Source organism: Ptiloglossa arizonensis, chromosome 3 (assembly GCF_051014685.1).
Source record: "Ptiloglossa arizonensis isolate GNS036 chromosome 3, iyPtiAriz1_principal, whole genome shotgun sequence".
NCBI lineage: Eukaryota > Metazoa > Arthropoda > Insecta > Hymenoptera > Colletidae > Ptiloglossa > Ptiloglossa arizonensis.
The window spans coordinates 15,942,414-15,969,106 of NC_135050.1; the positions used below are offsets into that span (position 1 = coordinate 15,942,414).

At 42.2% G+C, this 26,693-nt stretch overlaps 1 protein-coding gene across 3 annotated transcripts in view; it reads left to right on the forward strand.

Moving 5' to 3' along the window:
• LOC143144453 (agrin) overlaps nt 1-26,693 on the forward strand; it is a 772,831-nt gene that overhangs the window by 353,398 nt on the left and 392,740 nt on the right. For 2 of the 3 annotated variants that reach the window (XM_076306868.1, XM_076306869.1), the window contains one exon: nt 18,554-18,586. The exons of the other annotated variant lie outside the window; for it this stretch is intronic. In XM_076306868.1, the coding sequence (XP_076162983.1) occupies nt 18,554-18,586 (33 nt within the window). The remainder of the gene's footprint in view (nt 1-18,553; nt 18,587-26,693) is intronic. 3 annotated transcript variants of the gene reach the window in all.

The window sequence follows — 26,693 nt, forward strand, 5'->3', positions numbered from 1 at the left end:
GCATTCGTTTGTGACAGATATATCTGTCAACAAGGGGTAGTGTCATGAATGTACAAAGAAGGAAGTATTAATATTTTTTCATCGCGATCGTTACGGCTCATCGAGCTCATCTTATTCGATAATTCGAATACCTCTTACCCTCTCTAGAAATTCGTAAAAAAATTAAGAAATTGCGCATAAAAATATTCTGTATTAGACACTCTCGAACGAGAGGTATCCCCTTTGGGAATACACAAACCGTTAACGTTTCAGCGCCACGATCGTTACGAACCGGTAACTCTGTCTCGTCGACTAAAATTTCGCTTACCAGCTCGCGAGATTCGCGAAAAAATTAAGAAATTGCGTATAAAAATATCCTCCACTAGGCACTCTCGAACGAGAGGTATCACCATTGGGAATACAGAAACCGTTAACGTTTCGGCGCCACGATCGTTACGAACCGGTAACTCCGTTTCGTTGTCTGAAATATCGCTGAAGAGCTCGCGATATTCGCAAAAGAATCGCACGCCTACGGATCTATAACTGGGATTTCGCGCGACGGAGTCCGGGTCAAAGTTGAACGTCCCGTGTCCCGCGGATGAATTCCAGACCCTAGCCTCTCTCGTGTTCGTTTACCTGGCGGGCTGGAGGCTACGCTCGCGTTTGTTTAAAGACTCGAACGAGGACGGGGGCAGGTTTTTATTAGTATCAATCGCGAGTACGGCGTTAGCGGGGCTCAGGGCCGCGGGGTGAACTTTCTCGCGGGATTGAAATATCATTTCAGCTAACGTGCACGCCGGAGATCCGTTGATCCCGATGGCTTGGCTGTGAAAATTTTCTCCCCGCCGGGTGGTCCGTTGTGAGGATTTATCGGGCCGGATAAAAGGAACGACGGAAGATTCGCGGTCGGATCGTCTTTTTGGCGGAGAACTGGCTGAGCAGCGACCGTGCAGCTCGAACCAACGGCCAGAAAGGGTCGCGGAAAAGAGAGAGACGGAGCTGAGAATAATTTTTGAGAAAAATACATTTTCCCTGCCCTTCACCGCGACGAGACACCCATTCGTTCCACGGACCGTACAGCGTCGCACGATGGCGTCGCTGGAACGATGAAACGCTTCTCTATATTTCTCTCCGTAATTCTTGCTCCGAACGATCATCCCTCCGCGTAGGGATACAAATTTTCCCGGTGTATGCGTCGACTCGAGCTGTTTAAATATATCAACTCGGTTGAAGAAATTCTTCGATAGCGTTCTCGTATATATTTTTCAGTTTCTCGTATAGAGTCTGAGTTGAGTCGAGGTAAAAGAAAGGGCTCGTTCGAGTGTTCTTTTTTGTTGCGCGATTCTCGAACAATTTGCGGTAACATTTTAGCGAACATCTACGAAGAAGCTTCTTTTTTAAGGGATTTCAGTCTCTGTTTCACGGTACAAAGGTTAGTACGAAAAGGGTCAGTTAACCGTGTTTGAGAAATGCGGATTCGAGGCAAACTCGACATTGCTCTTATCGAACGTCTATAATTAAATTAATTTTACCAACTGGAGGAAATTCTTTCGTACGGATATTTTCGTAGGCGTGTTTACTTTCGGAAAATATACAAAAGTCAATTTTCTTAAACGACCAAAATACTCCCTCTCGCGAAATTAGCGAGAGGAAGATTTCTGGACAAAAAGGGAGAGAAGATGCGTTGCAAATTTCCACGCGTACACGACGCGAAGAATATATATATATATATATACTGATCGAGTTTCGACTCGGAAATAAAAGTGACCGATTTAACGCGGAAACCCAGCTATCGATTGTGCACCGACTTTCCGCGGAATACTATTTCGTATTCCTCGCAATCAACGTGCTCGTCTAGCGTTCGTCTGTATTTCCATGAATTGGTTCGCTCGATTCGATTCCGTTGCAGCGAGAATTTCATTATATCGATCTTTCGTTCGTTTCTCGGTCTCGAAATCTTTTTCGTGGAACGGGAACAGTTCGTCCTTTGTTAGGACACCGTCGTGGTCACGCTGCGCGGACGATCCCGTCGATATTGGAAAAATGGTCGAGCGATCGCACTCGAAATTGTTGGGAATTAAAAATACTCGCCGCGGATGTAACGTAGAAATCTGCACGGAGGATATTCCATTCGGTTTCGAAAGGGAGGAATTCCGTTTCGCGATCGGCAGGCCGGGAACGCATTAAGTCACGTTCTTGCACTTTGCGCCTCGTGTAGGACGACGGGAAACGAAAGGGGTCGCAATATTTCCTGCCCCGGTGTATTTGTATCCGGTTTCGCGCTCGTTCGGCCGCCTCGAACTTCAAGTTTCCGAGGTTTAATTTCGCCCGGACGAAAAGACAAACGATCGGTCATAACTTAATATCCGTCTCATTTCCATACGGCGCGGCGCTGCTATTTATTACGCTTCGGGAACGCCTGCAGACAGCCAATTGCGTGCATCTAAGAATGGTTCGCGGCTCGTGATTTATTTCAACCGGCGAATATGACCCCGCCGATAAAACGGATTCGGCGAACGCGAGCTACGGGGAATTCGCGATACTTACAACGGTAACGAATTTCTCCGCGCTACGAAATCGATCTTCCCCCTTGGAAACCATCGTCGTGGAAAATTCTCGATGGTACCTACCGTTTCGGAGTTCCACCGCGTTTCAAACGAGCGGATCCGAACCGTGCGCGAAAAAATAAACGAACCGCCGGTCGGTGTAATTAATATTTATCGAACGACTTGAGTGTTCAGCGCGCTCGGCGGTACGTTTCGAAATTGAATTTCAAATTGTTAGGTGGTTCCGAGATAGAACTTCGAACGTAATAATGCATTAGGTTCGAAAGATTTTGAAATTGGAGCGGAAATGACGGCGTACGGTAAAGTTTAGAGAGGTTTCGTTTGGAGACCAAGATTACACGGAGTTTCTCGGTGGGAAGAGGTTTGGAGTTGCGAAAAATATTTACATGCAGGAGAAACTGCGCTTAGATCAAAGTGGATGCATTACGAGGGTATTGATTCAATGTTAGTCACGGTAAATGGACCAAGAGTGTACCACAAAATACGTTACTCGGTTGCACGATTTAAATACCAACGTATTGAATACAGTTTTAAATAATAATAGTTCGATAAATTCAGAAGCTATCCGTTTTATCCCAACTTGAAACTTTCGATGCTGATTCGTGAGTCTTTTATCAGAGAATTCGTAAATGTAAAGACTGGACCTAACTGGGTATCTATGCAACTCTCGATGTTCCAACTAGAGTAGTCCAACCAGTGACAATGCGTTTTCTTAGTTTGCAAATAATACTTCGTGTAAAGCAGTTTTTTAATGCGAGGTTGGTACGTTCGAAAGCTATTGTTAGTACTATCTTAACCTAGCTTAAAACTTTCAACTATGGCTTTTTTGAATTTTTCGTTGGAAGATTCACAAATGTACAAATGGAGTTTAGCTAGGCATCTATGAACCCCTGGTGTTCAAACGAGTGATCTAATAATTTAACTAATACAAATAGGACCTAACCAAGCATCTATGAATCCCTGGTGTTCCAACACGAAACCTAATACTCTAACTAGTGACCCAATGCGTTTTCTTAGTTCGTAAATAATACTTCGTACGAAGCACTTTTCAAATACAAGATCGATACATTTAAAATCCATCTATCTCCCTACTTTAAGACTTTCGACACGGCGTTGTGAATTTTTCCTCGAAGGATTCACAAATGTACGGATGGGGTCCAACTAAGCATCAACGAACCCCTGGTGTTCAAACGAGAGAGCCATGTGCCTAACCGACAGTACAGTTCGGCAACGTAAATCGTGGAACCCGTTGGCAGGGTTGGTGCGACCGTGTTTCCATTCTCCGGGTTCCCGGTATCGTATCAGACCTCTATTGCGAATCAAACTGCGGAGTGAACTATGGAGGACCGTATGTACCGCGACGTCGAAATCGTAATCCGTGGCTCGTTCTCGCGATCGTGTATGTAAACAGGCGAGTGAAACAGACATTCCGGGAAAGTGCTCGCTACTCGTACTCGATGAAGTTATTTGTTGCGACCTTCTCGCCGAGTGCAAAGTTCAACCGCAGCGCTTAACGAGGTCGTGAAATACAAGCATCGAAGGACGGAGCCGGGAGTACATACCCTAACTGCAGTTCTCTATCCACCCTTTGTCGCGCCCGTTCCCTCCGGACACGGTGAACTCGCTCGTTTTCCCTTTGGCGAAAGGGAACATTCCGACGCAACGAAAGAAAATAGTGCGGTGAACCCCGCTGGAAAATTCCCCGGCGAAATGAGTGCTCGATGTAATAATCGAAGTTGAAAAATTCGAGCTATTTGCCCCGCTACCCCGCACACCGATCCACCACCCACCCCCGAGTGAGAGATATTCACTCGTCGTGTACGAACTATCGATTGGAAACGCTCGCTGCCGTTGAGTTACCGCCGGTAATCGGCTCTAATTAGGAATCGGGTATAATTATTTCTATGATCGATTGTTATTATATCGGAAACTCCGTTCTCCTTCTTCTTCTTTTTTTTTCTCTTCTTTCCTTTTTCATCGACGATCATCGATTACCGAGGTCGTTTTTCCGACTATGGACGAATTTTACTAGCGGTCATAGTTTTGGACAGATCGTTACGAATTTGTTACATATCGGGTGTTCGTTAAGTTCGGGATACATGACGCGTAGAATTTCGGGTTTGCAGTCGACGCGAATTTCATCGTGATATCGATCCTGATGTTTTTATCCGTTATTTTGAATTCAGTATCCCCAGTTATTTCGTTGTTATTCTTCTGTGTATCTTCGATGATCGACAGCTAGTCGGAACGTACAAACTCGAAGCGACGAGAATCAGTAGTTTATTAAGAGGAACAATCTGTTCGGAGTAATCAGTGCTCCGCTATAAATACGAAATAGAATCTACGCTGAAAGATATAGTTAAAATACTTGCAAGATGTTGCTACGAATTAAGTGCATTTTTGATTCCATTCTTAATCAAACGTTAAGTAGCAATTTCAAAATATTTGTAATAATTTGAATATCCACTCTTCTCGAAGATAACGTGCAAGATGACAAAGTTCGCGACTAGGTTAGACTTTGGTAAACTAAAAATTTTCAACGATAATATCGATCGTTTGGCGTCGTTTTACAAAATCACGATCGAAATAAAATACGAAAGAAAAGAATCTTCTTCTCGAAAATAACGTGCAAGATGACAAAGTTCGCCACCAGGTTAGACTTTGGTAAACTAAAAATTTTCAACGATAATATCGATCGTTTTATAAAATCACAATCGAAATAAAATACGAAAGAAAAAAATCTTCTTCTCGAAGATAACGTGCAAGATGACAAAGTTCGTGACCAGGTTAGACTTTGGTAAACTAAAAATTTTCAACGATAATATCGATCGTTTAGCGTCGTTTTACAAAATGGCAATCGAAATAAAATACGAAAGAAAAGGTGTGAAATTTGTCGCGCGCAGCGCGAAGATTCGATAACGCGTCCGAGTTTCGACGAATGACTGGCAAGGAAATTTTGTGAACGGGGTTCGAGAAAATACGTCGGAGTGGGGGACAGGGGAAATTGTTGGCATCAGCTGCAGCGAATTTTCTCGTCGCGATAATATTGAAATTTGACTTTGCCGGAAAGGTGGAACCGAACGCGGCTCCCAATCTCTCTTATCTCCCGGCATCAGGGAACAATGGATGTCGAAGTTGTTCAATTTTTCATGGCGTCGCCATTCGTATTACAGCGGCGCGCAGCTGCCTGAACGCGAGCTCCCTTTTATGCATACCGCATTTATGTATACTTTATCCCCGCGCGTCTTCCCGCTCGCGAAAGATAAAAGCGATCGGATGACTGATTTCGAGGATCGAACGAACACGTTTCACCTTTGTCTGGACGCGTCTCGTGTAAGTCGCTCGAAGCGATCGCAATAGACGGGGGACTGAGAGAGCAAAAAAATCGGTGACTCGTGTTTTCCAAAGTCGAGGACCGAGGGTTGTTTCGCGAGAAGAAATCATTTCGCTGAAGATACGGTTTCCGAAAATTTTCCAAGTCCCTTTGAACGTACTTTCGTTCGATGTTCGCGCGCGTAATTGTAAAATATAGTAGTTGCATATCGGTTGGGAAATTACACGAAGTGGCAAATCGACGGAGAGCATTAAGGGGAGACAGCATACCGACGAGACGAAAAAATCGAATTTTGTATTTTTTCTTATTTTATAAGAAACATACTAATTGTAATACGTTGATTGTTTAATTTTTTATAAACGTTCAAAGTCGTTTCATTTTGGATAAGAATGATTGTTTTCAAACTTCGACCATTTCTACAATTATTAAAATTTTCGAAAAATACTACTCTACATTTTAGATAATAGTATCCAGTTTACGAATGTACATGAAACAAACGATGTTTCACCAGAAGGGGTTCTGAGAACAACGAATAACATCGCCATTTTGAACGATTTTCACTTTAGCAAAATTGTGAAACGAAGCTGAAAGTTATATTTATATACTTCGAAAAAGACTACATTCTTCATTTAGTAATTACTTGGAAAAAAAATTCGCAAAATCTACCTATTTTTTGACATCTCAGATTGATGCCCAGAGCCCAAAGCGTTGACTCGAAATCGACCAGTAACGTATTACGAATCGGTTGGCTTCACGATCAGTGTGAAACATTCAGAGCGGTAAACACACGCGTTACATGTGTCTATATATGTATATTTTTTTTCATATTCACGTCTAAGACGACCTCTTCCGTTCCCTCGTTGCGATCGGTCAGACGAGGCGGAGGAAAAAATAATAAAATCCATTCGTTTAAGCCGTATGGAAAAGAGAGACGGAAAGGGAAGTAGCGGTTGTATCGGGCGAGCCGTCGTCGCGACTTGGATACTTAGTGGCCATGGCAACGGGTGCCAACTATTTTTCAGTTTTCCGCCCCTGCGAGCCTCGTCCAACCCCGTGCTAACTTCTCTTACGCTTTTCTTCGTTTCCCAGACCTTCCAGATTCCGCTGGACAGGCAACGCGGGGTCCGTCGTCTCCTCTCTTTGTATCCGCCCGAGAACGCCACCCACTTCGAGGTCAGGACACGAGAGCCATTTGCGCTACGCTGAAACTTTAATACGATTCCGCAGTCGTTGTTCAACGAACGTGTCGTTCACCGGGGAGGAATATTCTTACACTTCGACGACGCCCGAGCGCTAATCAAAAAACCCTTGTCTTACGATTTAAGTTTCGATAACGCGTGCGATAATCAAAAAACCCTTGTCTTACGATTTAAGTTTCGATGACGCCCGAGCGCTAATCAAAAAACCCTTGTCTTACGATTTAAGTTTGAATAACGCGTGCGATAATCAACAGGAGGTAAACACAGTGTGATTGTAACCGTGAACGTTAAATTTTTCATTTTAAGGCACCGTTGTAGGTGCTAATCGACCCCTTGCCCTACGATTTAAGTTTCGATGACGCCCGAGCGCTAATCAAAAAACCCTTGCCCTACGATTTAAGTTTGGATAACGCGTGTGATAATCAACAGGAGGTAAACACAGTGTGATTGTAACCGTGAACGTTAAATTTTTCATTTTAAGGCACCGTTGTAGGTGCTAATCGACCCCTTGCCCTACGATTTAAGTTTCGATAACGCGTTTCATGATCAACAGGAAGGTTGATCACGAAGGAAAAGATTTTGTATAAATGTGTGTCGTTTAGAGGTTTATATTTTCTATTCAGAGGTCGAAATAATAATTAAATGGTTATACAATGTGAAAATATACTTGGAGTATTTACACTTTATCTTCGTGTAAGATAGTGAATGTTTGCACGAGGTTATTAAAAGTGGTATGTTACAAAAGTCTTAAGCAAAGAGAATATCTGCGTATTCTTGATTTGTAAATAACTGAAGCATTTCGAAGACAAATAATATATTAACAGTATTAGCGTAAATTACGCTCGCAATGTTTGACGGATTTAAAAGTAAATATAGCATAGATAGGGATAGACCGAATGTAAACATTTACATTTAGTCTATATTTATCTAAGCTGTTGATGTATTACCATATTGTATCGTAATATTACTATTTCGTTACTATTTCGTATTTTTATCAATTTACGAAACAAGGTTCTTTGTAACTTTGTAACTTTTAAACAAAGCTCTAAACTGTGTTTGTTTATATAACATTCGTTCTTATTTGGATCCGACATTACGTACAGAGTGTTCCCGAAAAATTACTACGAGCGAGTACCGGGTGACTCCTCGTTAAAAAGTATGAAAAAATATGGAACAATTTTTTTTCCGCTCGGAGTTTAATTTTGGAGAAAATCGAATTGGAAAATTCGCTTTGGACCGCAAATCGGTGCAAAGACTTGAACAATCTCTTTTGAAAAATGAAAATTTTGAATCACGGCATTAAAATGGCCCTATCGAAAGTAACGTTACAAACGATGCACGTACATAATAATCCCAAACTGTGGGGTAACTTGTTAGTCGGAACAGAGTTACTCGTAAGCGGATTTTCGAACTCGAGTTTCTCGAAAATTAAGCTCCGAACGAAAGAAAAGCCACTCCACATTTTTGTCATACTTTTCACGAATAATCGCCCAATACCCGCTTGTACTTTTCAGAGACACTCTGTGTACATACACAAGGAATAAGAAAAGAAATAAATTTGGTAGTGTTGAAGATTCGTTAGAATATTAAACTAAAAGGGGATAATTCGGTACGAAGATCTGAGTCGGGATTCTTTCTTAGAAGTGTAGAAGAAAAAAGAAGGGAAAAGAGAAGTGAGAAAATCTCCTTTAGAGTATAATTCTAAACAATGTAACCGGGCTCGATCGTCGGCAATTTCGATCGTTAAACGTCGTAGGTCGATGTAAAAACTTTCTCTTTTGTACCGTGAAGAGCACTGCTAAATTCTTCGCGTCCAACGACAGGGAAAAACTAAAAGAAAGGAACCGATGTTAATTTTCAGAGAGAATTCACATTTCAGAAGTCTGCGGGAAAATGAAACGCGTGTCCGTGAAAGATAGACCCATCTTTCGTACCGTGAAATGAATATTTACTCGTTGTTTGGTATATACGCAAACGTTTGTTGCGATTCTCGTTCGTACGATGCGCGTCGATATCGGTGAACCGCTTCGAAAAAGGTCGAGCCAAGAAGCTGTCCGGTCGAATAAACGGGGACCAATACGCGAACACGTTGCTCGAGGCCACGCATCACACGTGACGTATAAAAAGATCGAGTATGTGAACCAATGGACGAACCTCTGTCAGCTTCCAAATCGGGTCCTGCACGTCACTCATAGTCAATCAGTGTCAGTCGTTCTCGACGTCGGTTATGGGTGCGAGACTTTGGCTATTTTTATAACTTCGGATCAATCGTGCACCGTTGGTGCAAATCCTTGCAAATACAACGATGGCATTCTGATGCACACTTCCGGTTAAAATAAGACTCGTATCGGATTTGACCTGGCTGGAAACATCGACGAAGTCGACCGAGGCTCCCTCGTTAGAGCGATTCGATTCGATTCTCGACTAACAGAATCAGTGGGATTTACATTAATGAGTTTTGAACGCGTATTAATACACACGTGCACCGTGTATTGAGAAATTGGAAATTCGTCTTCTTAAAATACACGTGTATCTACACCGAACGTACGAGCGTGCACAGTACCGTTTATCAAGAAATTAAATATCGATATTTAGGATACACCTGTACACGGATATTTAAGTGTGCATATATGTGCGTGCAGGTACATTTTAGTACATTTGTGACGTCACTGATTAATCGAGACAAACGTGACGCAGAGAACAGAATCTCGAATGTAGTTGGATTTTTGAAATTTTATCATTCACGCATTAGGAAACCCAGAGCTTTACACGGTGAGTTAAGTATCGTTACTTTTTCGGAGTTTCTTGGAATTAAGGAAATATTTCCGCGTCGAACCGGCGGGTTCGAACAGCCATATTTCTCGAACCACTTTTGCAATATAATTTTGCTCTGTTACGGAGAATCCTCGCGAAACTCTACTATCCTCTGGTCTCGATAATCGCGAGCTCGTACGCGGAATTTATTCGTTCTGAAAGGGTTGACACTCGCAGGGAGCATAGAGGGTTGCACTAAGTGGTAGATTCAGGGTGATCGACGGCGATGTGAAATGGAGCGAAGGAGAAAGGTCCCCTGAACCGAGAGGGAAAGAGCGAAGTGGACTTAAACCTCGTTGAGAGGGTTACACGACGAAGGCGAAAAGAAAAGAGCCGGACGTCGATACAAAGTGCTGTTTACGCCGCTGTCTCTCTCGCTACTTTCATTTTCAACCCCTCTCGACCACCCTGTTTCGCCTTTCGAGGTTCTAACCAGCCCTCCTCGAACACCGTTACTCCGAGGGTGTCGCTCGATCCTTTCAACGGAACAACCAGACCAATTGTCAATTTTTCTTCAACTTTTCCTTCTTTCCTCTCCATTGGAAACGCAATTCGCGGAACAGCCACGCGGTCTGGTTTCACCGATAACTCGTATCCACTCGTCGGCTCCCACGAAGTTGGAACGTGGATTATTTGACAAATATAAACATAATTCGCGAAACGTCGCGCGAATTTATCAAAACTGTGTATTCGTGTCCGCGATCTCTTGATAAATTGCATCCACCGTGCGAATTTCAGCAGGCTGCATCGTTGCACTCCTCGATCTGCGAAAATCGTGTATCCGGACTGTGCTTCCTCCCCTTCGATCGACCAATGCTTAACCGGTTTGACACTCATATTTTTTTCGACTAAACGCAACACAAATGATCGTTTTTCTTTCATTGAATTTGTTTCTTGCTGCTTAACGAAGTGATTTCTTTTTTTTTTTTCTTATTAATCGCGATATCGTAGGTTCCCATCGTAATGAAACGAGAGTCGAAATTTCGAAATGCAAACGGAGCAGTTATTTTCATAAACGATGGTCGTAATTAATAGTCGATAATTGGATTCCACGCGACATAATTTGTAAAACGGAAGAACGTTTCGTTCTCGTTCGTTTTTGTATTTTCGTGAAATTCTCGCTACCGTTGGAAACATCCCCCTGAATAGTTAAGTAAGAGATATAGACATTTTGCGGATATGGTTGCGCAGAAGAAATTAGGGACGTCGTGGTTCCAAAAATAACGTCGTGTGGACACTGTATCGTTACTACCGTAAACAAAACTGTATCTTCTTGTGTAGCAGGCAAACGAAGGAACACACAAGTTCCAGGAAATAGGAAAAGTAAACAGTTAGTTAATTTTACGCAGTGACAATACCGCAACCAGGGAACTTCCACCGAGGCACGGCCACTGGCGAGTTGAAAACTTCAAACGTGTTTTTCTTGAAACTGTCGTTCTTTATCGCTTTGAGAGGATGTCTCGAGAATTGTCGATTCGAAATTTGGCAGCCGTATTCGGTAAATGTGTCTCTAATATCGAAACCTTGGAAATTTTGGTTATTGTGTATTATTACATTTTTTTATATTGAAGAAAAGGAAACATGAAAACAAGTAAAAGGGAAAGTGTACTTTAAACCATTGACACTTGAATAATTTTTTATATTTTCTATACGTTCGAGGTTCCAGTTCTCAGGTTCAACTCTTACGATTTAATTGTTTCGTATTTTTTATATATTATATTTCCGATAATTATGATCACAGAATTCGTCACGATGCAACGAAATAAAATTTTTCGGGTCGGTTACAAAATTATATATATATATATATATATATATACACAGATAAAAATTCTTACAGCGACGACGAACTGTACAAAAATATCTCTGCCATGTTGCGTATTTATACCTTTATATACACGCTCGTTGCCTCCGAAAGAATTCTTGAAAATTTCGTAATTTTTAACATCCCAAACCAGAACGGTACCTTAAACGAAACTGTCCCGGTTTTTAATTACTGTTATTATTTAAAATTAATTCCTGAAATTCAGTTCGTCATAGATTCTCTCTGTCCGTTACAAAATCCAGTACGGGAGCTTTGATTAATTTTAATATGATATTCCACGAAGAAGGAAAACACGAAAAATAACATTGCACGTGAAATTGATGCAGAGATAAATTCGAGAGAATTTAAAAGGTACAGAGAAACATAGAAACGTTACCACATGTGGAGTTAAAAACCTTGTTCTTGGGAAAGGTTTTCATCGATATTAATTAAAATACACAAGAACGATGTGATATCTAAAATTACTCGAATAAATTGAATTAAACGAAATGTTTCAACGTAATTAAAATTAAAAGTATCTGAAAAACGGATATATTTACTTGCACAGATTAAAATCTTTTTCTATCGAAAAATTATCTTGAAATTCAAACTTTTACTTCGCAGTGGCGTCGTATTCTCGATTTTCGATCTTTTTTCACAGAAAGAAGTGGGTTTGGTATCTCAAGAATTTCGTGGAAACTGAGTAAGGAACTTTTTGTAAAAATGCAAAAATAATGCAGAGAACGTTAATTTCTAACTACTTAGTATCAAAAACAATTAATAAATTATATACCGCTATGTTCGAATAACTCTTCTCTATTTTCAAAGACCAATTAGAACTCTTTAGCGTTTTTACTTTTCATGTAATAACTCGTTATTGTTGAAAATTCTGTTTTTTTTTTCAAAAACTCGTGTTTTTCGAAAATCGGGGGTGATACAGCAATTCGACTTCCGGATTCTTATTTGGAAAGTATGGTTGTACAAGGATCATCCATTGGTTATTGGAAGACAAAAATCGTGTCAGACAATATAATCAACGAAATTGTGTATAAAATTTTCGTATGGAAATTGTCAAATATAACCCATTGTTCTAATACGAGGTTGCCCAAATTTATCACACTTTCGGGGCACGATTACAACAACGGCTTTCGGGTATAATTTGCCAGCACGAAACTATTACAGTAAATTTTCATTACATGATCGCCACACGGGACCGGGCAGAACCTTATAACGTGTAGAATGCGAATGATTCAAAATTATCTATTACTATATTCACCGAAGGAGTTTCGTTAATGCGTTAAAAATACTCTCGTGAGAATAAAAGCAAGAATTTCATTTTTTGCATCAAACCGAGCTAACTTTAAATACCATGAATTTTTACAAACATGTAACGAAACTGTCTCGAATAATAATTACTCACAATTACAGCAACAATTTCACCTCGTGCCCCTTGAGTCTCGTCGGATGCAAATGGACCAATCTTTCGCTCAAAACGCATTAAAAATCGCTCTCCCTAAAATTCGTTCACCCTTCGTTCGAAACGCATCCAAAATATAAATAATGTTATTAATAATTATCGAGACGACGAGAAACTTGTCACACCGAATGTTCGATTACTTGCTAAAATTTGCATTAGGTAAAATTTTCTTTCGTAAATGAATTATTATTATTAACCGAGCAGGAAATATCTTCCGTCAGGAAATTGGTCTCGGTATCGTGGAAACTGACGAGTGGTTGGATCGTCTCGTTTCGTGGTTTTCTCCGAAAGTTCAGCAGTACGTCGTGAATACTTGAAAATGTCGGTCGACTTCGATCTCCATCGGTGATATCGTTTCGTGGTAAAATTTTATCGTCGGATCGGAACGCTCGCTCGCGCGTAATACTCGACAAATTGGCGCCGTGTGGTATTTTTCTTATTAGACGTAAACGCGACCATCGGGTGATAATTCTCCATGGGGAAACGGGGTTGGGTGGGTTCCTCCGTCCCGTGAAAAAATGTCTACCATGGCCCGTGCGATTTTTTCGTCCCTCTCGCGCAACGAGACCGGAATATAACCACGTACCCTCCAATTTGCATTTTTCTCTCGATTCTTTCTCTCTCTCGAGCCGCGAGGCCACGTCTCGGCATCGTCGCGGTGACAAAGGATCCCCCTAAATGGACGGGACCAACGGAATAAAGGTGTCTCCAAGATGATCCTCCATTTGGACGTAACGTCGCAGATAAATTACCCGCGGACAAGCGTGATTCATCGACGCCACGATCGAACGTTGTGTCCGTTTATCTCGCTCCGGAATAATAATGGAGGTCCGATGGACGAACGGAATTATTTTCCTCCCGGTCCGGGGACAAAAGAGAGCCGACGAATCGGATCGTTGGACTAGAATTTCTAAATGGAACCCCGCGTTTCTCCAATGACTGTATTATTAATCCGAAGCGAAGTTAAATCGAAGATCTTTCATCGATGGGCAATCCCAGCGCAATGAGAATCGCGAAATTGTTCAAATTTTTACCGACAATTTTAATCGGTTCATCGAAATCTCGAAGATTTGAGTACGAGGGGCGTGCGTTACTTTATTACGGGAATAAAAATTATTCGACGGTGCTCGATACATTTTTTCGAACGAACGGAAGAATATTTTCGTTAACCCTCGTTTTTGGAAATTCGTAGTACTCGCAGGGAACGAAAGCTACGAGAACATCTCGTTGTGTTTCCAAATACGCGTTCCGAACGTTTGCGAGACGCTAATCGACGATTACGATTACACATCTCCGGTTCCCTTCGATTACTTCGTTCCCGCGCGTTTCTGAAAACTAGTTACTTATTCCATTTCCCCGATGGAAGTCGAATGCATAAGAATGATTCCATCTCGGGAATGAAATCGTGGATTTATGCGAATTACAATTTTTTTCCTCAAGTCGGTAGAAATTCGTAAACTTTACATTCGGACTCAGTGTGCAACAATTACACTTTCGAACGAAGACATCCGATCGAGGAATACTTCTACAATTTCGTTGACGACTTACCCCGCAAGTTTTCTATGGAGGAGCGGAATATTCGACTTACTTCGCTTTGAAAAATCCCTGATCGAGTCGGGGGATAAATAACCCGGGGGAACTCGCGGAAACGTTGAACAACAAATAAATGAAGTCGTGAAACCAACTTGTAGAACCGTCTCTGGCAATCTCCGTGATAGCTGGGGTACTTTACCGATACCCTCGGTATCCAGACCGGGATCCGCTTCACCCGGTTCTTTTTTTTCGTATTCCTGTGTAGATCGATTGTGGAATCGCGACGTGTAACGCACAACGGAGAAAAGTACCCGTGCCGAGACTCGAGAAAATAAGTAGAACCGCGAGTCGCTGATTTTCATCGCGCGTTTATCGTTCGCTCTCGGACGCGCGCGTTTCGCGAAATAGCTCGCGATCTCCTCGATGGGAATTAATTCGATGAATCGACGAGAATTATCGCGACCGAATCACGAATATCCCGTGTCCGTTTTATAAATACGCCCCGAATATCATATTTCCCCTTGAGATCGATAATTTCTTAGTAATTATGCATCGGTGCATCGGTGCATCGGTGCATCGGTGCATCGGTGCATCGTTTCCATCGATGCACTTTCTCGAGCTGTCTCTGTATTTTTACCCCAACGCTGTGGAATATCTCACGAATAATAGACACTATCGGAAAAATGTTCTTACGAATGTCATTCGATACAGAGAAGAGTAGAAAAATTATTTTTACCGTAAAATATTCCTCCTCGTTCCGTGCAATATCTTTCGGAACGTACTCGCGATACCTTCGATTCTGCGTGTACGATCGTGCCGAACCAACCCGAAAACATTCCAAACGAAGAAGAAAAACCATATCGCAGGAATCCTTACATCGAACACGGATTCAATTTCATCGTGGAAACCGTTTCGTATTCATCGGGTTACAATGTTAATCTGAAGTCCTATATTTTCGCGAAATCGTTCGGTCAGTATTCGCGGCAACCGGGAAACGCGATATCGCGAATAAATCACGAAACCCACCGTTTACACGTTACGGCTTCGTATTGTTTATTTGTTGCGCGTACCTAGTCCGGGTGGCGAATAAATTTCGCGGTTGATAAATAAAACGAGACGCCCCGCGTCGGGGTGTGGAGAATAGAAAAAATAGAAAAAAACAAAAAAGAAAAAAGGATAAAAAAATTCTCCGTTGTCGCGTACGTGGATGGTTCGAACGTGTGGGGAAGGGGCGGGGGTAGGGGTTGTTAATAATTTGTACCGGTGCGGGGATCGATAACCTCGTTGCCGATCCAACGGTGTTGTTCGGTTCGCGAGTCGAGCGAGGAAGTAGCTCGGGGATAAAGATAGTCGCGCGGACAAAGCGCGGTGTAACGCTATTGCGAAGCAGTCGGCTCGATCGCGAGAAGATAAGTAGCGCGACCAATGGTTGAGAGGGACTGGCTGGGAGTGGGAGCGGGAGCGGGCGGAGTGGGGGAACCCGTTGGATTTTCGAAGTCGAGCGCAGTTACCAGTCGCGATCGCGCGACCACCGACGCACGAGCTCGTACTTGAATACACACTGCGCGATCCTACATATTTACGTACCCGTCGCGAGATATCCTCCCGTGGAATCCTTTTCCGTTCCGCCGAGGCGTTTCCTCCGCCACTCGGCCCCCTCCCTGTACCGTTCACCCCCTCCGCCAGCGTTTCCATCGAGCAAAATTGCGGTATCGTAATCGACAAACTTTCCACCGCGTTTACACGCGTGCACGTTGTTTCGCGCATAGCGATTCCCGCCCCGCTACTCGTTACGCGTGTTCCATGGTTATCGTTAAAGTCGACTCGTTATTATCCAGACGCGAAACGTTGTTCGTTTCCAACCAGGTAACGATTTATTTCGATCGTGGCTCGTTTAAGGCTAGGTTGCGCGTAACGCGCACGTTTGGAACAGGATGCTCGTTGGGATTTAGAAAACAGTTGCTTTTCATTTGAGAATTATTCATTTCGATCGTGGATCCGCGTTAAGGTCCCGGGTTATGTATAACACGCTCGTTACAAAAGGTGCTCGTTGAAATTCCGAATGGAAATTATTGTTTTTTTTTTTTGGGGATACATTTCAACGATAGGTTGCTGCGTTAGACAATGTAATATCTAACGTACTCGTTGATTCGCAGAAAGGAAATGTTACTTGTTTCCTCACTGAAAAGGATCTGTTTCGATCGTTGGTCTGCGTTAGACAGAGCAATATCTAACGTGCTCGTTGAATTCTAGAAAGGAAATATCATTTGTTCCATCCACGAAAAGGATCCGTTTCGTAGGTCTGTGTTAGACAGAGCAATATCTAGCTTGCTCGTTAAAAGAGTCGCTCGTTGAACTCTGAAAACAGAATTTTGTTCGTTTTTCCTTCGAAAAAGATGCGTTTCGATCGCGGATCTGTGTCAAGCGGAGCTTTATCTAAGATCCTTGTTGAAAAGTTGCTCCTTGCGATCTAGGAACAAACCGTATTATTTGCTTTTCGCTAGAAACTTTCAAGTTACAATGCTGTTTTAAAAATACAAAACTAATTAAAATTTTCCTATTGTTTCCTTCCTTTCTCCATCTCTATTTGATCTTCGATATCTTAATTTTTAATCTATTTTACCGCGTTACATCGCAACGATAATTTTTCGCGTTACTCGAATTTATCGTAAAGTTTACTTGCATCGGTAAGCCCTTATGCATTCCAACGATTAAATTGCGTTAATAAATAATAAATAAATTAACTCCGCGTTTCTGTTTCTCGACCCAACCAAACGGAATTTACTTCCCGAGCGTTGTTTCTTAACGTTCAAGTAAAACGGAGAAATATTCCGCTGTAGATCCGTTTAGTTTCCGCAGGTAGAAATACGAAAGAGGGATTTTATATAAAACTTGCAAACCCAGAGCCACGGAGTTTGTCCGCCTCTAGGACAAAGATGCAAGCTGTCACGGTGCAAAAGTGGCGCTCGTTTTTGGCGTAAGTTACCGTAGAGAGAGTAACCTTCGGAAGCCAAAATATGCTGCCACGACCGTGGAACGAAGCTTCTATTCAAAGAAATCGGTGACCACCGTCAAGAATATGGTGCAAAATTCTCTCTTTCTCTCTTTATCTATCTATCTATCTATCTATCTATCCATCCATCTATCCATCTATTCATCTATCCATCTATCTATCTATCCATCTATCTATCTATCTATCTATCTATCTATCTATCTATCTATCTATCTATCTATCTATCTATCTATCTATCTATATATCTATCTATGTATCTATCTATCTATCTATCTATCTATCTATTCATCTATCCATTTATCTATCTATCTATATATCTATCTATCTTTCTATCTATCTATCTATCTATCTATCCATCTATCCATCTATCCATTTCTCGATCTCTGTCTCTCGCGAAACATCATCGTAAACCGAGCTCTGGAAAAATCCTAACACGCGTTGACATATCTTCTGGAACGAGGTATCTCGAGAGCGCTCTCGCGAACGTTAAGCACCGCTTAATTAGAAGAACTATTAAGGAATCTCGTTTCTCGACTCGCGGTGCGAATCGTGATCCCGATAAAAATGCTTAATGTTTCGGCGGCTTCTCCCGAGTCGTATAAATTACCGTTACGTTGTTAATATACTCGAAAGCGTTTTCGCGTCTACATCGGGTAGCTTCGTTGTACGTTAATTTATATACACCGCGAGAGAATTAATTAGTCGCGTGTAGCGGCATATCCTTGTAATGTAATATGTTGTCTGGTACGCGGCTCGAAATCGATGTCAGTATTATGTTGTATACGATCCTTGACGACACTCGATCATGCTAACAACGTCTGCTTCCTCTGTTTCAGGTAAGGATCTAAATTTCGCCAGTAATAATGCCGGTGAGTGTTCATCTAACAATATAACATTACTATCGCATGCTCATATTTTACGTTGATTATATTGCCATCCAAATCCGGAGAAAGTGACCGATAAATCACGTTCTCGCGTATTTTTAATTTGTGTTTTGTTTTCCTTTCGAATTTGCTTGCGTATTTGAGTGTTCACGCAGAAGACAATTGACGCGCCTAATTTTGCGCGTTGATTCTTAACGTACCTGCGTTAACCTAACGTTAACTGCACCGCACGTATCGTCGTTGATGCTGCGACACCGGTACGACATTGATCGTCTACGATGAATTTTACATTAATAACCAAAAGCATATTTAACGCCTTATCAATCTCCACGTTATCGTCCGATACGTACAATCTTTTACTTTGTTCTCACCCGGTAACTTTGACCACAATTCGGAAACAGATCTGCGTATCGTATAATTAAATATCTGTCCACATTCTCGTCAATTCTAAACCAATGCATCACGAATCTGTCAATTAACGAGACTTCGAATACAATTTTTCGCGCTCCGATCCGATCTTTCACAGATTGAACAGGAAACGCAAAATTTCGAGTGATTCGTTACTGTCGTTAACTATCGGGTTAGTGGAAAAGTTTCGTTGCACTTTGACCTCGATGCGTTCCTCTGTCCGATCGTATTCTAAAAGGTATTTAGATAAAAAATGTCGCGAATGGAACTCGTGTTTTTAACTTTACGATGCAACGAGAGGTCTAAGGACAGAGATCCACTACAACAGCTTTTAGATGAATTGAAAAAGACCTATCCAGGAACGTACTAGTGTTACAGGGATCAACATCGAAAGTAACCGATTTTTAAAATAGTATTTTTACATGGTACGAGAGGTAAATCGAAAAATTCTCGGACTTATTCTATCCGATTGTTTACAGAACGGTAGAATTACCTATACGTACGAAAGTATAACTGTAACTCTCGAATCTCTCTAGGGATCGAACCTCGCGGATTTGTAATTCTTTGCAAAATGGAAGAACCGAGAGCACGATCGTTCACCGATGGACCGGAATTTATCGTAACGATTTTCGAAGCCCCCGATACAGTGTTCACTGTAACTAGATTTTCGGTAGTGGGATAATTTATTCGTCGAAATTGACACGGGGGCTTTTCATCGGCGAGATCGGTTTTAATCGCGCACGTCCGAACGATGAAAATAAACAACGCGCGGAAATCCCGGCGGTTGATCTGTTATTTATTACGATCGTAACTCCGACATGACGATCCACGTGGGCCAGAGGAATTTCCTCTTTACGGGATGGGAACAGGTTCGGGGACGATAAGGAGAATCTATTCAAATCTGCTTCTCCTTTTTTCGTGTCTCACGACTGCAATTTCACCCCGAAGATTTCCGTGCACCCGGGGACAAAAGGATACGGGAGCAAAGGAAGATTTACGTACATTGCGGCTAGAGAAGAGGGGGCACGGGGGACGGTGGGGGGGAACGCCAGGTTGAAACCGGCGGAGGTATTCTTTCGAAAAGCCCATTTTCAGTAATGCGTGAAGGCGGTCTCCGTGGCACGGTTAGGAAAGAATAGATCGAGATTGCGAAATCTACCGAGATAAGGACGACAAATTGCAGAAACAATCCGGCCGATCAGATCTCGAGCAGCAGACAATGCGAGGAGGCAAGGATGATGCCTCTTACTTGATGACGCTCGGGTAAATTGATTCGCGAAATTTAACTTCTCGTAATTCTTCGTTCGATCGAGATTTTAATCCAATGAGCACGATCGAGCACGATCGAGAATTTCTCGGGAAAATTTATTGCAGAAGTTTTAGAAAATTCGCGAACGTTTTCTCAGTAACCTTGCAGATGTGTCCATTTGTGTTTTCGTTGAAGTAGTAATTCGTAGACGTATGAATATGTTGGTTTAACAAATTTTGATAAATAAAGTAAAATTCGAATTATTCTCGGTCGTAATGGAATAACAGAAATTTTTATTTCGATACGGTGTTGATTTAATGTCGATACAAGTATACGTAGGACGAGGTACGCGAGTGGCACTACTTCGATAACTTTATAAATATTGAGAATGGAAGAGAATGTGTAGGTAATTTTTTATATAGGTTACAAGGAGTAAAAATAACGAAGAATTCTTTTAATTCGACGTTCACGGTAGGAAGCCCACTTCGTAAGTAACCGGGAATTAAAAATAATAATATAGTAAAGATACAATATTAGCGAAACGAAAAGTGCACGAAGAAAATTTCATATCTGATTATCGTAATTCAATTGGTTAATAAGAGGGAGCCTTTTAATGAAAATATAATTAGAAACTCGCTGCGGAATTATTTTAAGGCAAAATTCTTTTCTTTTTATCCTCCTCACTTTCCACCGGGGGTGGATGAGGATGAAATAATAAAGCGAAGAATTAAAATTTTGCGTCGAATAAATTGCTGGAGTAAATTAGAAAATTAAAAATACACGAATATTAGTTCATACGCTTTGATCTCATACTCAAGATCTCAATAGCTTTAATTCTTCTTAATGGAACTCTTTCGGAACCAAATCAAACTTACAATCTACAAGATCTCAACAGTACCTTTAATTCTTCTCAACTGAACTCTTTCGGATTCAAATCAAACTCGTCATCCATAAGATCTCAACCCCAGTTTTTATTCTTCTGAACTGGACTCTTGGAACCGAACCAAACTTACAATCTAGCAGATCTCAACGGTAGCTTTAATCCTTCTAAACTAGTCTCTTTTACATTCAAACCAAATTCATCTTCCAGAAGATCTGAACGGTAGCTTTAATTCTTCTCAACCAGTCTCTTTTATATTCAAACCAAACTCGTCTCCCAGAAGATCTCAACGGTAGCTTTGATTCTCCTCGATTTCAATTGTCAAAAATATACACCACCACCGTGTCATAAACCCAAATTCTTCCCACTAAACCACGATTCATCGAAAGCGGTTGAATCGGTAGCTGTGAAACGGGCCACTTGCATCCGAAAATTTCGTGCCACGAGCGTATACGAAACGAGGAATACGAAGAAAAAGTAGAAGCTACGGACGTATCGTCTATCTGGAGCACGGTAAGGATCGGTTCCTCTCGATTCGTCCCGTTCCAAAGAATCCTCTAATCTTTTAGAACCGTGCGGATGTAGCGTCGTTGCTGCCCTTTGGGTTAGGGTCGGTTCTCCCGGCGTCTTATCCTTTCCCGTTTCTTCGACTAATACACGTCGAAGGCGGTTATAGGTCGTGGCCCGGGTCCTCCGTGGAACCTGTAGGATTACCAGCGTGCAGCCTAATCAACCAGATTGCCTGCAATTTGCCGACCTTATCTCGCTACATCCCGCAGCTCTTCTCTATTCGCCCGCTTCGAGAAACGACGAGTTCGTTCGCGAACTCCGCTTCCACCTTTCTTCGCGATTTTTCCTCTTTCTCTTCTTCGTTCTTCTTTTTGCATTTTTTTTTTTTCCTTTTTTTTCTTTTTTTTTTTTTTTTTTCTTTTGCCGCAACGTACCCCAATCGAGACACGCGTTCGACTAAATTTGAGATTACCTCCGAGTTTCGCGAGCCGAAACGATAGCAACCGAAAGCCGCTGAAAACGTGCGCACGAAAAGTTCCAACCTTGGAACCGTTTTACCGGAGAATCGTTTTTAGAGATTGTCAAAGCTCACGGAAGGTAAGGTGTCCGTAAACTTCCGATCTTAACGATCGTCGCGGGAATTATTTCGAAATCGTTTCGTAGAAAACGGTACTTTCTAGAACACTTACTACGGTTTCGAGCAAAACCGAGGAACGTAATAATAAGAATAACGCAATTAACAGCGATAATATTCCGGGACGAGAGTTCGATGCTGTTCCATTCGGGTCTGTGGATTCAGTTCTTCGTATTTGCTGTTCTAATTTCTAAGAACGTATTCCGATCTTTAACCGAGGTCAATCGGTATTTCTTTCTATTTTTTACATCGCTACATTTTCGTACGTTCATTGTGTATTTATTTATTTATTTATTTACGGGTTAAAACTGTTTGTTATATAAAAGTACCGAAAACTTAAACAGACTCATCCTAAAAGACTAACATTATTTCTAAAAGCACTCTTCCTGTATACCCGAGTTTAGATGTTATGCAATTAGTTAATCGTTCTGTAGCGATCTGTACACTTTCCCCGAGTATACGCAGTGATAAAGACGTTGCAACGGTAACGATTACGATAGATATTTCGAAATTCGATTAAATTCCATTTGGTGGAACAACCCTGGTAAATGTTACGACAGGAAAGTTAACTGCGCACTGTAGCGATAAGATTAGGAGAGTTTTAACAACGATGCGTGCAGACGATTGCGTTTCCATCGTCCAATTACTTTAGAACTCTTTTCCCCGTTTCGTATTCGGTCGGTAAAACAGGGGATCGAGCAAGGGTGAAATTGAACGAAGAGAATCAGATTTTTTCGTTCCTCTTGGAGCAGGATCCACGGGAGATTCCGACGAGATTGAAGTACACTTAAATTCCTCTCTCAAAACTAACCTTCTCGAGTCTCTCTCGAATCCTTCTCTTCTCCCCTTCATTTACATGTAACGCCTGCATAAAACGTTACTTATCTCGAGTCTCGTCTTCGTACCGTCTTCCGGCGAGCCTTATCTCTCCGAGCTGCAGTGGAGCTCGAGGTGCTGTTTACGCGGAGGTCGTTAATCGAAATTATTACCCGGAAAGTTCTGTCCGCTCAGCTCGTACCGCACCCACTGAGAACATTTGTAGACAAATCGCAGATTTATTATTTACCTCGTCTCTACCGTCGAGAAACGTGTCGAGCGTTTTTTTAACGCTCCAAGCCCGTAACGCGACCAATTCGAGATCCATCCGAGAGATTCGCGCGGTACGTTCTCTTTATGGGGATGTCTACCGATAGACTCGATCGCTCGTAGTTCAACTCGAGTACTTAACGCTCAAGTATTTCCATTTCGTAAATTTCCAAATACTGGATAAAATTCACGCGATAAATTTAACGAGTTTTCAGTTTCCAGATCGCGTCAGAGTTGACATTTCGGTTCTGCTCGATGATATTATTATCCACCGTTTCTTTTTCGTAATAATTGCCGCACTGTAAGCGTTTGATCATTTCTTAGCAATAATATTACGTAGACGTTGTGCCGTAAATGGTACTGAATCAATAATGTAAGAACGATGAACCACCGGTATAGATTTTCCAATAGTGTCTCGTCTGAATTATTTTCAAACAACTCGACTTAATAACTTCGAAAAAAAAAAAAAAGAAAAACGCTTCGAACAAAATGAAACGTTACTCGATAACGACGCGAGATCTCTTCGATATTTTTCAAATTGTCAGCGTATCGAAGGCTCCGGACTGCGGTATTATCGTTTCCCGTGTGTCGAGCACAGATCTCGAGTTGAAAGTGGTCCTCGATGATAAATCGAAAAGTGTCGAAAGAGTCGGGCGGGAAAATTTGCCAGAGTTTCGAATTTCGTGGACAGGTCGCAACTCCGGGCGAAATAAATCGCTGGACGGGTAAATAAATACGCAAAAGCCACAGCGGGTCGGGAAGGTGTTGACCCAGGATATCCTGTCGACGGGAAGGGAAAGTCGAAACGCGGACGAGCCGGGCCAATTTAGTCGAGTTTCCTTCCCCATTTTGCTCCGGTGCGATCCATTTAAATTATTTATAATGCGACTGCTTCTTCCATCCGCTAGGGCCGAACGTGAAAGAAAATCGCGGTATATAACCGGAACAAGAGCAATTCTCCGTTGCGAGATAAATCGAAACGGAGGAATTACTTTTTTTCGCCGGTTACTTTATTTCCCAGAAGAAGGGACTTTAACGTTGATTCCTTTTTAGGACGAGTATTCACTGGTATGTATAAATAGCCGGCATTTATTTCGAAGACATCGGGAGTCTCGAATCGTAGAATTTGTGAAATTAGGTGAAACGGATCGCGGAGAGTTCGTTCCAATTAGTAGGGAAGAGCATTGTTCTTTGTACGGTACTTTGAAATCTTTACATTTTTCTTTTATCGAAATAAATAACAAATTCTACCTTAAATATGTACTCTTTGAATACACTTTTGTTACGATAATTTGCTTTCAGGATAACGGTAAAATTACGTATATTGTTAGGTAAATCCTTCGAAGTAGTGTTCTCACTCTTTCGCCAAATTCTATATATAACATCTTGATTGTTCTTTTTGAAACATCGGTAAAAAAATTATTTAATTCTTTTCGCAGTTAGAACGGAAAGAAACGGCAACGAGTAACATTTTCCTCGAAAGCAAACAAGCTTCCATCGTTTCGTTGTTTTCCATCCCTAAAACCGCAAGGATTACTCGCGTTACCCGAGTTTTATTTTATTCCACATGGCACAAAAATTAATACCTTGCGCAAAATACTATCAATATTGGCTCGGTTCGTTAAGCCGATAAGTTTCAACGAATTCGAAGTAGTTTCTACTCGAACAGAAACGAATGAAAAACGAAAGCTCGTTGCGGAAAATTTGCATGAACGTTTCGACTCGTTTCGAAGTACAGAATCGCTACCGTACCCCGTTTCTGTTCCGATTTTAATATTCCCTCCACTTCGTGCGATAACGCGCAACACGGGGGACGCAAAGTTTACCAAATTTTAATGCATTTTATCCAAGCGGTAAATTTCTTGTCCCTCCCTCCTCTGTTCTCTCAATCTCGACAGTTCGATTTTGTAAATTTCGTCGCGCGTCTAAAATGATGGTTTCGTAAAATGATAATCGCGGTAAACCGGCTCGAACGTGAAAAATGATCCACCCTTCTCGTCACGAGGGAATTCTCGAATCGCGAAAAACGGAAAAAAAAATTTCAGGAACGACAACTTTCCCATTGAAGGGGGACTAAGGGAGGGGGTGCGTGCTTTATATCCAGCACCGAACGCTCGAAGCGAAATTAATATCTGCGAGTTGAAAAATGTGCCCGCCTGTTCGAACAATCTCGTAAACGATGCAGGTCGAAATTTAATAACGCGTATCAACCCCGACGAAGCAGTTTATGTTAAACAGATGAAATTCGCGTGTTCTGCTCCGGCTCGTTTCGGGCGTTGGAAAACCCCGATAGGCGCAATGGCCGAGGAATAGAGAGGGAACGCGATATTTTACGGATGATTCGGGTCTGTGTATTATCCGCAATTAAATTGAACGAGTACGGGGCACGGTCATCGCGATACACGCCACCGCCCCTACTTTCGTATACGTTCGTCTTTATTCAAATTATCCCGTGCTCTCAACCGTGACCGTGGTTACTCGCAACCGAAAAGTTCGACGAACGAGCAGCTCGAAAGAGCCGCTTGTCCCGACTTTATTTACACGGTACCCTCACCACCTTCCGCGGAGGATATAATTGGAATTAAAGTCGACCATGTTCTTCCATTAACTCGGCCACATTTTTCTTCGCTCGCCTCTCTGTATTTTCGAACGAGAAATGAACAAAGTAGGGCGAGGTGTAAGGCGGGAGGGGTGAAAAATAAAAAAAAGTACGCGCAAGAAACGAAGAAGCACGAGCACGGAATCCATAAGCGGAAGTGGTAATGGAATTTCGGAACGAGCGAAACGGGAGTCGAAGGGAGACACGCACGGGAACCGGAAGGACCGTCCATGGATCGAGGGAGACGTCGACTCGACGACACCGGGACGACGGGGAGAGAGAGACAGAGTCAGAGAGTAGAGAGAGAGAGTGTGAGAGAGAGAGAGAAGACATCGTCAACTCGACCACGTCTACCGGGGGATTATCGTGGGTGACAAAGGGATTTGAAAGAGGCGGCACGGAATTGGATTCTGGGAGAAACGACGGGAAAGCGCTCGGCCGTGCGCGCGCGCGCGCAAGCGAGCGCGAGCAAGCGAGCGGGCGAGCGAACGCCTCTCGAAAGCCGCTTTGTGTCTCTCGTGCAATAATTATTTGCGAAATTGTCGCCAAGTTGTCGCGAGAGATATCGAGTGGTTTTCGATGACGGATATTTCTTCGATGGCTTCCAATAGAAATCGTCGAACGTCCCGGATACCGCGTGATTATTCCGATTCGAGCGAATTAGTCTGGGCTGTTGTCCGTCTCTATTGTACTTCTTCTCTATTTTTCATCCTCTTTCTCTCTTTC